This window comes from Calonectris borealis, chromosome 8, assembly GCF_964195595.1.
Source record: "Calonectris borealis chromosome 8, bCalBor7.hap1.2, whole genome shotgun sequence".
In the NCBI taxonomy this organism is placed as follows: Eukaryota; Metazoa; Chordata; class Aves; order Procellariiformes; family Procellariidae; genus Calonectris; species Calonectris borealis.
The window spans coordinates 34,812,445-34,827,204 of NC_134319.1; the positions used below are offsets into that span (position 1 = coordinate 34,812,445).

At 38.8% G+C, this 14,760-nt stretch overlaps 1 protein-coding gene across 1 annotated transcript in view; it reads left to right on the plus strand.

The window, feature by feature from the left end:
- HMCN1 (hemicentin 1) overlaps positions 1-14,760 on the plus strand; it is a 202,959-nt gene that overhangs the window by 58,748 nt on the left and 129,451 nt on the right. The window contains exons 7-11 of the mRNA XM_075157015.1: positions 506-626; positions 1,198-1,461; positions 1,729-1,873; positions 6,035-6,156; positions 11,710-11,985. Of these exons, the coding sequence (XP_075013116.1) occupies positions 506-626; positions 1,198-1,461; positions 1,729-1,873; positions 6,035-6,156; positions 11,710-11,985 (928 nt within the window). The remainder of the gene's footprint in view (positions 1-505; positions 627-1,197; positions 1,462-1,728; positions 1,874-6,034; positions 6,157-11,709; positions 11,986-14,760) is intronic.

Genomic DNA, 14,760 nt, shown 5'->3' on the forward strand with positions numbered 1-14,760 from the left:
ACTTGTTTCATGATATGCAGTGCTATGATGTTTGCATATGCCTTGTGGGTAAAATTAGTTTTGTGAATATTTAAAAAGGGAATTTACTAATAAATAGAAAGATAAGATAAATTATTGTAGCACTGGAAGTGAATTGTTTATTATCAGCAAAAATTTTACACTGTTGACTTGTGTTTCATTTACTATGTTGTAATATACTTTATAATGGTCAAAATCTTAACTTCCAGACAGTCTCCCATTACAGCCACTGGCATGTGACAAGTAGTTGTTGATCTTGTGTGGTTGTGTTGCAATTTACCTTCAAGACAAATTGGCGGGTCCAGCATCTAAAAGTAAAGCTTTCTTAGAGGCATTTTTACTTGCAACTTTTGACATAAGCCTCCTTTCTGTCTTGTTTCTAATGAAAGCTGAAGTCTATCTACTGAACTCCTTGGATGGATCAGAAACTTTGCAATTCCTGAAATGCTAATTATGCACATGGTCTTTCACTCTGTTGCTTTTTCAGACCTCGAGCAGCGGAAGGCACTCTGTTCGGATCACAGGTCTCAGCACTATTGACTTTCGAGCTGGGTTTTCTAGGAAGCCAACACTAGACTTTAAAAAAACGTCCAGCAGACCAGTGCAAGGTTCGTTTCCATTTTATTCCATGCTAAACAAGAACTGTTTTCAGGCCTTCAAAATCAAGTAGAACTCTATGATGATCTCTGTGGTGAACTTTGTGATAAATCTGGGGCCGCTGTTGGTTGGTTCCTGGGCCTTGAATGTGTGAGAGCAGCCAATGTTCCTGTTTTATCGTACTATGGTATTTTTTCGTATTAGCTTGGTTTTTTATGTCACATAAATCCAGATATTTTTAGCTATGAAATGCCTCAAAATTGCAACTCTGTTTCTGTTACTTTTGGAGCTTCAGAAAAAGCCTTTGGCTCTAGGGCATGGTGAGGAGTTAATAAAGAGGCTGCTATTTCAGAAACACCTGTTGGAAATCAGTAATTTAAACCTTAATCAGGGCTGTGCCTCCTGACAGCTATTAAGCAGAGCACAGCTTAGCACAACTTAGTTTTTTGCTACTTAGTAAATAAGGGTTGAAACTGAATGGTGCATTCATGGGGTAGTGGGCCATACATATGGAATTTAACCTTTCCTTTTTTAATTATTTATTTTTTTAGCACTTAAAATAGCATGTTTCTGTTTTTCTAGGGATTCCTACCTTCGTGCTGCTAAATACCACGGGGATCTTTCTTCCAGCTAGAGTAGACCGACTGGAACTTCTGAGTATTACAGGGGAACTTCTTAAGACCTTGCCTGTGAAATACTATCCTGACAGAAAGCCCTATGGACTATGGAATATTTCTGACTTCATTCCACCAGATGAAGCTTTTTTTGTTAAAATAACGGGCTATGACAAGGATGATTATCTTTTTCAGAGAGTTTCAAGTGTTTCATTTTCTAGTATTACTCCTGGTAAGAGATTTTAACTTGAATTGAATGTACATTTGTCATTTCTGAATCAGTTAAAATTGATACCTAATATCTTTTTCTAACTTGCACGAGGACTTTCTGTGCTGTTTCCTTCCAAAGTTCTATCTCTAGATTATGATGAACAAGTTAATGTTATTATCTACTAAGTATAACTTTATCAGAAATCGAATTTCTTTTTATCAAAAGGAAAAGATAAGATATATGTTAGTAGCTGTTAATAATCTTTTGGGGAATACTTGCTTTCTTCAGATGCTCCAAAAGTTACGATGCCTACCAAGACTCCAGGATATTACTTACAGCCAGGGTCTGTTCCTTGCCATGTAGAAAGTCTTATACCTTTTACTCAGCGGTTTACTAAAAATGGAGTAAAACTAGGAGTGGATCAGTTCTTCAAGTAAGTCGTGACCTTTTTTTTTCCCCAATACTGTTTTATTTCCTATTTATATTCTATGATTTCTATTTAGTATTTACTATTATATACTGCTGATATCCTGTTACTTCCATTCTGTTATTTTTGGTGATATTCATTAGGGAGGTTGTATTTTATTTATAGAGATTTATAATATATGCATGTTTGAGGAGGGTGTACACTCTGTATAGATGATGAGATTATATGGTTCTGGCCAAAATCCCCCTCAAATGTGTGGTCTTAAATTATGATAAGCTGGGTCTAAAAGTCTAGAAGGCAAATGCTTTTAATTTATATTTTTAAAAGTTATGTGAAGTAGATCGGAAACTAGCTTTTTTTCTGGAACACACCCCTTACGTTCCCCCTCTCCCCCCAACGATACATTAGATGATTATGTAACAGACATTAATTTGCTTTATTTTTAATGGCCTTTCATGGATGCCCTAGAAGTATGTCCTATGACCTACTGTAAAAAATTTTCCTGTTTTGAGAGATTTTCTGGAGGAAAACTTCTACTGACTCTACCAGAAGGCTCTTCGGATTTCTGTATAGAAAATGGATTGCATGCTCTTTCTCTGTAGAATGAGATAAGAATAAAAAAAAAAGTATAAACGGATTAAAATACTCATAAAGTCCATCTTGTAATTCTGATAGTTGAAAGTTGAAAGGGAAGCATGTGTACTAGAAACTAGTGTTAGCAGCCTCTGTTAGCCTCTTGTAAAGCCTGAAGCACTTCAGGAGAAGGCTGAAGGCTGAGTTCTAGCATTCGATAGCAAGTACATGATTACCAAAATAAATAAATTCTGAAGCTCCCTTGTACACTGTTGGCAGTGTGAAATGCTGCAGCTCTTTTTTTTTTTAATGAGGTGCCATTTACATTTAGTCAACCCTGGCACATACTTTAGCAGCTGTGTAATTTTTTCCATTCTTTAGTTATCAAACCACACACTTCTACTGCTTGGTTTTCATACATCCAACACCTTTATGACTGGGCTGCATTTTTCATTTTCGTATTACAGAGCAGATGAATGAACAGATCATCCAAGTTAATTTAACAAAATATATCTCAAGCCAAACATTATTGATCACAGTTAAATAGGATCTAATTTGCCTTGTCTGCATTTTATTAGTAGTGAAGTTCCATACAGGATTTGTCCATCTTACTAGCTTCATGCAGATTTGAGCTGTATTATTGCTCTGCATTGAATGAGTTTGAATGACTTTTGTTTTGATGACAAGATGTCATCTTTACTCAATTTTTTTTTTAATACTTATTTCAGAAAGTAAATCGTTTAGAAGTTGAATATTATAGTTCTAGCATGTTTTTGTGAAAGTACCATTAGAATGAATATAGGCTAAGGGTTCTTGAAGTGAACATACTTTGAAATTTTTTTTTAACTTTGATTCCAGAGGTACTATCAGCTGTAATAATAATTCCTAATTTCAAGTGAGTAACGTGTAGGAAAAAGAAGTTTCTCTAAAACTGCAACAGCTTTGCTTTTCTAGATTTCTGCATCCTGTGGTGGTCTAGTAAGAAAATTTGGATTTTGATTGATATCAAGTTCATTTCTGACAAGTCTGATTTCGGAGACCAAGAACAGTAGCACCACATTCCAGTGGGAAATCAGTGGGAACTGAGTACTAATGTGTCTTTAAAATCCATTCTGTATTATAAATGGCAGATCCCACCAACCCTGCAAAGGGCAGAATCGGCAAAAATAATGTGTGAAGTTCTGACAAGAAAGGTGATCCACTTAGTTAATTAAAATAATAATTATAATAATAATTTAAAAAAAACCCCTGTGAATCAAACTGAATATTTGTGGTTGTTAGTCAAGTATCTGATTTGCTAACCATGCAGAATATATCCCTCCAAACTATGTGTTAACTGGTACGGTACGAGTGAGTCTTAGGTTTTAGTTCATTCCTGTGAGCCACAGCCTGCTGCTGGTAACTTCCCAAGTGAAAACGTGATATGGAGCGTGGTGGTTTGTGGTGACCAAGAGGTGAGGTTAGATACGACGTGAACATCGCTGTGCTCTCTGCCAGTGTTTCTACAGTAACTCATAACCAGGATGTGATTTGGTCTTCGGATTTTGCAACTTGGCTAAAGGAGTATGTTTGTATTTTCCAAACTGACTAGATAAGCAGCTTGATCAGCAAATTGCATGTATTGTAAAATGATTTGGGTAAATAAATGACTTGATGATGAAAGGTGCTGAGTTGTCCCAATAACACATGTTCAAAAAGTTGTGTGCAGTTACTGCTTTTTAGTCAGTGCCAAAGTGTGCAGCAGATGCCTTGAGGTGTGTATTATTCATTGTTGCCATTGTTGTATTTAATTTTTTTTTAATAGACCACTGCAGGTCTCTGCCAAACTTTTCCACTCTGGACACATTTCCTTTTATGCTTCCGTTCTCAAGGCTTCCATGTTCCACATCTGGTGTATAGCGAAAGTCAGGAATGAAGAAGAATAGGATTGCATAACTTCACTTTTAGCATACTTTCCATGAAAAAGAGAAGTTTCTCACTTTTTACTTGGAAGAAACACTACCTTATTGTTTAGCGTTGGCAGCTACTGCCACTTCCATTTGCCAGCATTGCACTGTAAAATGTCATAGATTCTATATATGATATATTAGGTTATCTAGAATAAGTATGAAGTAAGAGAGAATAAGTAGGAAGTCATTTAAGGTCATTATATACTGTTTTTATTTGTGGTGTAGTTAGATTGTCTGTCTCATGGTGCTACAGCATTGAACTCTCATGCATATTCCAAGTCTCTCTTTCTTGTTCTTTCTATATCCTTCAGTGGTTGATAAATCAACCTATTCAGACAAACAGAAGGGAGACAAAGGGTTCACTAATTTAGTGTTTTCCCATAATGTGGCGATTACTTGCCAAAGCTATCATGGATATTTTAGCACTCAACAGCTTTGTTTATATGCCATAGCAACAGGCCACAGGGAGCACTGGGACACTGCAGAAGAACCACTGTTTTGCTCATTTATGTCAACATCTCTGTGTCTGTTGCACCATTAGTTGTATAAAATGTGGTTTTGAATATTGAGAAGCCGTAAGAGTGTTTTTTAGCATGTGTAACCACCAGTCAATGTAGTTATACTTTAATTCTCATCTTGACTTTAACATTGCATGTGATAGATACATGATATTATTGCCTATGTGCTTTGCCCTTGCTGTGACGTACAGAAAAACTCCAAGTATTTTTCTGGATTCCTGTTACATTATCTTGCTTGCATCCCTTCGGTATCCCACCCTCCATTTTCAGTCTTTAATCCACCAATTCTGTCTTTATATGTGTTGCACTGTTTATTTTTGTATGGTTAGGCAATCGATGTGCAGAATATTGGATTATTATAGTTATTGCTGACCATAAGTTCAGAGGTGCAGCCGGCAGAGCAGAAGTCGGAGTCATCTTCATACTGATACTTCACATTTTGCTGGATTGTAAATATTTGAGATGGAGGTAGTCCCTGCAGTTTAAAAAGTAGAGAGCTGCCTGGATGTAGTCATCTTGTAGTGGGGTAGATGCTGCCCTCTCCAGTGTGTGAACCTGATAGTGGATTTGCATGGAGAGGGGGGAAAGTAGATTATATCTGGTAAAGGACAGGGTCTCTTTTATGTGTAGCCCCTGTCTGTACATGGGAATTTGAGAAGCTCATGCTGGGAGGATGAACCCTTGTTACCCTTGCTCGTAAGAGCTACAGGTTTGTGGTATCGCATACTGGCTCTACACAGAAACTTGTCGGTATTAAGGAAAGGTATCTTCTCAAGTAGTAAATATAACAGTAGAGTATGAGCAGCTGAGTGAATGACTGCAAATATTTATTTATTTATTTTAGTTATTGTGGTTTAGTTATTGTGTGACAACTGTTGGCATATGTTAAAGGCGTATTTGTAGATGTGCAAGTGAGACATTCTGCAAAAACTTATAAAAAGCCTGACAAGGTATATATCGTTTCTTTAAATAAAATCCATAAAGCTAGATCCAATTTGATTCATCAGGGGGTCTGTTTTTCCTCTTAATTATTGTGAAAATCTCCTATGTCTGTAGTCAGGAAACCATGTTCTTGTACCTCTTGATTCCTTCAGGAATTTAGTGAGTATGCCCTTTTCTTCCTCCAGAGAATCATCTAGTATGAGTTGGGAAATTGCCAAGGTCTCCTTGCCTGATGAAGGCTTTTACGAATGTATGGCAACTAGCAGTGCAGGAACTGGACGTGCACAGACGTTTCTGGATGTATCAGGTGGGTAGCAGTCCATCCTTCGAGGCTGAAGCATGGTAATTCATTGTGCTGGAACATTTTAACAGAGAGCAACGGCACTTGGGGCCAATAAAATACATTTCCAGTTCTAAGTATTTTTAAATAATGTGGTTTTTTCATCCATGTACACGAGTGTGCTGATGTTTATTCAGCACACCTGTTTTAAATATTAACATTGGACTTGTTTTAATTAGTTCCCACTATCAGTTGGACTTGCAGGATAGATATGGCCTGTAGAAGCAGAAATTGAAATCTCAGATTTCAATTGTCCTCATTTTTATTCAAGCTGTAGCAATTAAATGTTTACTTGATTGTATGTATGTATTATCTGATAGATGAGGAATTACAAAAGTTGCATAAAAAAGTTTTCTGCTTTTTTTTAAACAAGATTCAATAAATTTTTTCTCATCTATTACCTTGAATTTTTTAAAAGTGAATAACTGGGATGAAGGAAGTAAAATTAAAGGAGGAATAAATTGGGCTAGTTACAAAGATATAATTTTGAATAAAGAGTAGTATTTGGTTGCTAGCCCCAAAATGGCTAGCAATCATTATCTGTCCAATAGATAGTCACTGGTTTTTGTTTTATTTAATTTAAAACGTTCCTAACTTCATAAAAATCTCAATTTAAAGGACAACTAGTTATAAATCTGGTCATCCATTTAGTATGAATTGATGTGCCTTACGTGTTAAAGCAGTTTCAAAGCATAAAGCACTGATATTCCACTTGCTGAGGGAGGGGGAATTTTCCTATGTAAGTTAATGACCTGTTCAGACTTGGGGCTCTAAATGATTGACCCATTAATTATTACTAAAAGTTAGTTGTGGTAAGAGGCAATACTTCCTGAAAAGTGAATAGCATCAGCCTGGTCAAGCTTTGGACATAAAAATTTGGAGTGGGAGAAAGGGAGAGAGAGTATAGCTGGTCTTCTGTGAAGGCAAATGTAAAGCTATGCTGCTTGTGTACCTGTCAGTCTGACCGCTGGGACACGTTGATTATTGCCTGCAGATCATGATGTTGAGAGTTTCAATTGCAGATCAGCTAGAAATGTTTCCCAAAGTAAAACAACAGGCTTTACTTCACAAAGTTAATCCTTTTACTCTATAAGAGGAATTTAGTTTAAGTAACTGTAAACCAAGATGAGCCCCAAACACAGATGGAGAAAACATAAAAACAGGCATGGTCTTGAACTGCTTCAGCAGACAGTAGAGGTCTTCTGCAGGAAGGTGACCTGCAGGAAAAATTAAGAAGAAAAGCTTATTTATGCATGTGGGTGGGTGGATAAAAACCCTATCCATACTATAGCAAATTTTGTGACTTAATTTTTCACAGTTGCAATGCAGTCTGAAGGAAAGTGAAAATAATTTCTATTTTGAAACAAAAATCCATTCTGTATAGCTTTCGGTTTGTGTTGATCAGACATCTGTCATGCAGAAGTGTAAGCTATTGCTCTTGACTAGAGAAAACACTGGAGCTGAGTCAGTTAACTTACAGTGGCAGTGAGGACAGTAGAAGTCACAACAGCAATTTGAATTCAGCCACAGGGTTTCATATAACTGCTTGAAATTGAAGCTGTCTTGTCTTTTATCTCCTGTCGTAGCTAATTCAGGTTAGTTAACCTGGATTATGAATCACAGAATCACAAAACAATTTAGGCTGGAGGGACCTTTGGAAGTTACCTAGTCCAACTCACAGCTCCAGGCAGAATTAACTTCCAAGCTTGATCGTGTTTTTCAGGAACTTGTCCAATCAACCTTTGAATTTCCCCGAGGATAGAGATTTCACAAGTTCCACGGGCAGCATTCAGTGCTTAACTACCCCCACTAGGAAAATGCTTTGCATGTCTAGTCAGAATTTCCCCTGCTGCATATTATGACCACAGACTTTTAACCTTTTTTTTTTTTTTTTTTTTGTGCCCTGAGAAGACTCAAATTCTGTATTCTCTAAAACAACCCACTCGGTAGTTGAAGAGGGTGACTATATATCCCTTTACCTTCTCTTTTCCAGGCAAAGATGTTCCTCTCATTGCAGTATGAGCAAATCCAAAGAAACCAGTGCAATATCATTGATTCCATGCAAGGCAACGTTTGTAGAGAAACAGCCCTCTTACACCAAGTGGGAAATTTGAGGAGGGGAACATCCTTTTAGTCACATGAAGTACTCGAGTAGAATAGAACAGTAGCATCAATACTTACCCAAGTCCTAGCTCTAGAGCACTATTTTATGTTTTGGCTATGAAAATCCTTCAGGCGGATAGGGTATTCCCATATGCTTGTTTCAAACTGTGTTTTGGAGGACAAGCAGATGTTATATTCTGCCCCAGAAATTGTGGGTATAAAGATTCTTCGTCTGGAAGTTGCAATCATCTTCCTCCTCAAAAAGAAGACTGAAAGAATCCTAACTCTCTTCTTGTGATATCGGTAGCACTTGAAAGTCAAGACTGACTAGGGGAAAAATTCCCATATCCTCTCATTTACAGAGCCGTGAGAGATCGACTGGGACTGCCTCACTGTGTAAACATGAGCAGTTCTGTTTGAGCCATGCAGAGGATTAATGTGAGGGAGATGCTTTGAAATCCTTGTGTACAAATACTTGAAAGAAAATTACTCGAAATTTCTTCTTTAAGCAAAGTAAACAATCTTTTCAAGTATTCTTAGTTTGCCCAGCTGACAGACAGTGTATCACAGATAATCCATTTTGTCAACTGCTGTGTGAAAGGTATTGGAACTGTCTCAACATTTTCTAGTTTCAGAAAAAGCAAACACTTGAGTTTGACTTTGGCTTACTAGTATTAAATCTTTAAAATGTCAAATGGCTTGTTAGCTTGTGCAGGCACCTTAACTGAAGTGCTGAATACAAGGGATTCAGCTTAGAGTTTGGCCGGGGGATTGCTATGTGTGTGCACTATTGTGGTAAGAGGCTGGTGTAGTCCAAGCGATGTCATGCCCCACCAGACTGACATTCAAAAGATGGGGGTTTTAGTCCTGCACTGGCCTTCATCTCTCTCTCTTCTAAGTTTCTTTAAGTAACATACTTGGTGATATGCCCATGGAAAGCATTAGAAGATTTGTCGTTTCTCCCAAACAAAGGAAAACCTGAAGTGCGGGGGAGAAACTCCATTCTCAGTAAGCAAGTCTAGCTTTTTTTGACTTTCCTCTGCATGTGTTGAAATACAGAGTTTTGGTAATAAGGGCGATTGCTGTTAGGGATGGTGTTTATAGGGAAGGGGAGCTGCACACCCAGCACGCAGAGTGTATGAGTGATTCATTGCTATGTAGAGATCTAGCATAAAGCTTGTGAACCTCATCTGAGACTCCACATGAGACTTAAGTGAGGAGGAGTTATGGCTGGCTCTGAGCTTAGGAGTAACTTTCACCCTTAATAAATATAGACTTTTTTTATTCCCTGTTATCCTTGCTTTTCTTAGGATAATTGTTTTTTGGTGTGTACTGATGAAGTTTTGATCTTGCTCTTACAGCTGTCTTATTTCTGCTAAAGCATCCCACTCAGAATATTATTCATTGCAGATCTTTCTTTTTTCAAGAACCAGTCTGGGGAAAAACAAATGGAGTGTATATATATGTTTTTAATGGGAATGCATAAAGTGATACATAGTGTATTTTCTTTCTCTAACATTTAAATGTTGCCTCCTTTATCAGTGATATCTCGAGAAGAATCAGAATGACTGCTCCTATTTTAAGCATCTGTGGCTTCAAAGTTTAATTCCAGTACAAAATTATTGCAGCAGCTTTCTTCCAGGAGTGTGATAGAAGTGTGCAGATGAGTAGAGTGGAAAACAAATAATAACAAATAGTGGAAGTTACAACATAAAATATGTACAGATAGGAAGGAAAAGATAATGAAATTACCTAAGATAGGAGTGGAAACCGTTAAGGGATGTTGCAAGTGGCTGCAGCTCCAGCCTAGGAATTCCTCCTGCCTGGCTGCTGGAGCTCAGCCCCGTGTGCCCAGGGGCCTGCGGGTCTCTGTCCCAGACCCGTGGACACTGCTGCTGCGTTCCTGTTTGCACACTCATCAGTAGTGAAGCTGGGCACGTGTCACAGACACACAGAGGACACTGACACAGCTGGCTCCGCAGGTGCTGCCTTCAACAGCAGCTGCATATAGGACTTGCATAGAGCCCGGAACAGCTAACTCCCCGGGTTGAAGCTCACTAGTGAGAGCACGTATGCACCGCTCTCTAGAGCCACGCGTGCGTTTGCAGATCCCTGGAGTATTGGCACGGCCCCTCTGTCCCTGCCATACCCCTGCCCAGATCCTGGGCCCTCTTACCTGCTTCTTGCCAGCTGTTCCAGCTGGAATTTTGCTAACAAACTGCACCCCCCTCCATACACGCCTGGTTTGGGGAAGGTACAGAATTGCCTGAGATCCTTGGCTGCTCCAGTAGCTGGTACTTGGACCCCAGTCCCTCCAGCAGCTGATGCCACAGGCCCGGGGTGCCCATGCCCCTGGCCTGACTCCAGTAGCTGGCACCCGGTCCGCTCACGCTGGTGCCCCCAGTAGCTTAGTCCTTGCAGGACACGCACAGAAGGGATAGGGATTGAGATTACACACAGAGGGAGTTCAAAAAAGGTTTAATAAGACGACAGGAGAGACTGTGGTGATCAGGTGCAGGGCTCAGTCAGACAAGAATACCGACTGGCAATGTTTTACATGCAATAGGTGCCGTTTATGCCCCTTTCTGCCTGCTCCCCACTTTGCTCCTCCCTGATCCACTTCCCCTGCGTATTCCTTTATCAGTTTGCATAGTTTGACAGCTTCCGTCTCCCCCCTAATATCTGGGACCCCCAGGTTTGTGTCCTTATTGGTTGCAAAGTCCAGATTGGCTCCTCTTTGAAATGATACTGGTAGCTTCTTGATAGCCCATCAATTAGCATGATGAATTTTGTTTTTTGCCACTGTCTCTTCTATTGTTCATCTCTCAGGTCTGTGTCTCTGTATACTGTGTTTATTTCCTCCCCTTTTCCTTATCCCATTTGATGAGGTCCGTGATCAGATAAACTTGGGGGAACAGATGCTTTCTCCTTCCATATTGCCTTATAGAAACAGTCATGGAAAGAACTTAATAATGATGCATAGAGCAGCTATTGACTTGGTTTCATCATTGCTATTAGAAGAGCTTGCTAGTAACATGGTTTTTTCATATACAAGCCTGTAAAAATCTAGTGCGTAGCTCAGGTTCCATGTGTGGTCACACCTCAGTCAGAGGTCAGACAGCCAAAACCAGGACAGATAGTTTTGACCTAGATCAGGTGTGTTCTTGCGATGTAAGCTCCTGTCAGGTAGCTTAGCATCAGGGAATGAGGATGCTGCCCTGGGTTCTGTTTCATGGCTTCAGCAATGTGAAATGAAACTAAACGTTAAACCAATATTACATTATTTTTTTAATTTTAGGTTTTTTTTTTACACTATAGTTTACTTGAAGTTGTTTATCAAGAATCCAGAAATGAAGCAAAGGTTCCCCAATCTTTTTCTCTTATAATTTTGTTCTTTATTCTGTTCTTTTTACTCAGAGCCTCCACCCATGATTCAGGTTCCTAATAACGTCACGGTTGTCCCTGGTGAAGGAGCCATCTTGACCTGCCTGATTTTAAGCACAGTGCGTTACAATCTCACCTGGCAGAGAAATGGCAGGGATGTGAGGCTTAAGGAGCCCCTGCGAATTAGGATGATGAGCAACCTGTCTTTAGAGGTGAAGACTGTAAAGCTCACGGATGCTGGCAAGTACAACTGCATCGCTTCTAATGAGGGTGGATCTACCACAGCATCAGTCTTCCTTACGGTGCAAGGTAACAAGGAAACTGCATGTTAAACTTCCTCTGTCATGGTTTATATTTTCTTTATCTTGTGAGCTGTCTCTCTTAGTAACTTTTATATTTTATTTATGCCTGTTGGTAAAACTGCTTGGAGACTGACAGAACATTATTCCCTGTTTTAAAATGGTAATGGGAGTCACCGAACAGCACTAGTGCTCAGTTTGTGGGACTGCCTTGTGCTGTGTCAATATGAGCCGTGGTTCGGTCCTCCTCCTATTAACTCTTACCTCCTTCTCCAATTTAACTGCTGTACAAGTGAATGGAGCCTGAGGTAGTTTTGTTGTTAGTGTCTCCTAAAGAGTAGAGCACAGAAATAGCTACACGAACACACCACTGCCCAATATTTGTAGCCAACCTCTACTTTCAGAAAATTTACAGGCTGACTATGTGGATTACTTTTTTTTTTCAGTGAAACTATAACTATAGTTATATATGTGTTATATACTTTTACCAACTAAATTTGGTAAAAGTTCCTATGTTCATCTGCATTATTTTATCTCTAACAGAATAGTACTTCTAAGTTTTTCTGTATATTATGTTATTGTGCCTGTTCTATAGTGCCAGTCAATACAAGCTAAGAACTAATCATGATTTTATGAAGGGCTAGATTTTATGAAGGCAAGGACTTCAAAACTATGTCAGAACTGAAAAAGACAGCATGGGTAAGACCAAACAAGGTCTAGATCTGTGCTGTTGCTTCATACCAGGAACAAATTTGAAAAAAATATGTATAAAGACAGTAATTTGTCTTGGAGCGAATCCTTTTAAAATTTGAAAGTACTGCAGGTTTCTTTCTGTTTGCCTTTGTTATGTGGAGGTTTGAACCTTTGGTTCCCAGCTGCCCATCTGTGGTTAAGAGGAGACAGAACTCAAAATGTTTTAGAAAGAAAACTATTCTGTCTGCTTGTAGGTGACTCTGCCGGGATTTCTGCTTGCTGATGATACTGGGTCATATTCTGTGCAGAGCGGGTAGCTTCGTTAACTTTGCTGCTGTAATTCTGGTACCTTGTTAACAGATGGAAAACTTAGAATGATGGAAAAAAAAGAAAAATTCAACAGAATTGCCTGGCTTAAGGTGCTCCAAAACAGAGAAAGGTCAGAAATGGAGTTGTAACGCTTACTAACATTACATGGATGTAGTTTTTCTTATAGGAAGAGCGTATTGGTTTACGAAGGTGGAATAAGTAGGTATGCAATCAATTACGTAGGACCTATTACAAAATACAGCAGAATTAAGTATTTCTTCATTGATCTGTTTGAATTACCCTTAGATGGCTACAGCAGAGTTATAATTGTTAAATTTCTAGCAAGGCTGAAGGAAAAAAGGCCATGAAGAAACATCAACCCCCATACATTTGGAAAACTTAGTTTTAAATTCTACAGGATTTTTCCATCAAGACACTCATTCAAGCATGTCAAAGGCAGCAAGACAAGCACCCCCCTCCCTCGTTCATCTCTTCCTGGGATTTAGATTTTCCTCCCTAATGTCTGTAGACCAGCTGGGAGCTTTAACACAATGACCAAATTACTTCTGGCAGTTTTTTATAGTAAAGCTAAAGAAGTTTACTGCTGCCACAGCAGAATATTGAGTTTCAAATCACTTATATATGTAGAATGATTATATCAAATAGTTGGGAATTACGTTTTGGCTGGTACTGGTATTGCTAACAGCTTTAAAACATGTCTGAGATAACCCTCTTGGACAGTTCAGACAGGCTTAGTTGAGAGTCTGAGTTGTGTTTTCTTTCATTTCTGATAAAGGATGCTTAGAACAGAATAAATATGTAGGAAACGCTAAGCTGCAGCTGAATTCAGATTTCTTCAGTAGTGTCTGCCTCTGTTTGGAAAAAGTAATCTACTGCCCCCATTTCAAATGGCTATGTGCAGAAGCTGGATGATATCAGGGTGATAGTAAGCACTGTTATTTGTGATCATTTTAGTTTGCTTGGACACAATGATTTCTGTCAGATTTCTGGAGGTATCTGGTGTGTGATTGTGTCATGTACAACCCGCAGTGCTTGTTAGGGTCTAGAATAGTATTCAAAAGAACAGTTTATATTTGGCAGCAAAAGAGTAAAGTATTTGGCTATATGTAAGAAGCAAAAGCTTTATAGCGTTGTCATTACTAACATTCTGAAGAAGGAAATTTGAAGTCTTGTTAATAGATTGAGATGGGTTCATGCTTTGTGTAGTTTTAAGTAATTCAGAATGTCAAATTAAATTCATATTGAAACCCTTTATTATTGTTGGGACAGTTCCATATAGATCTCTGAATTTTGGATCGTAAGAGAATAAACACTGCTTTCATCCCCATTTTCTTTCTGGAGTGGGAGTTAAGGCAGAGAACAAATGTTGGTAGCTCTAAAAATAACCCAGCATCTGCTTTACATGCTTAAGTGGATTGTAGTAAACCCTTGTTTTGAAAGCTTTCAGTTGGATGCTGCTGTTTCTGAAAGAGAACATTCATCTGATTTTTGTGCCAGCAGCTGTACAAATACAGACTGAAATCTTGAATGAGAGTTGACTTTTTCCCCCAGTTGCGTGTTCTGTATTAAGAAGAACATACTGTATCAAGTCACTAATTGTCCCACACTAATATTGAGCACAGCTAGATGAAGATCCCGTTTAAAACTTGTGCCTGTTTGTGGGGTGGCAGCGTACTGCTCAGAGTAGTCTGAAAGGTCACTGCAGTTTTATAAATTTCAAGGAGTACAAGCTCTCGAGCCTTCTAGGATTGTTATCGGTGCT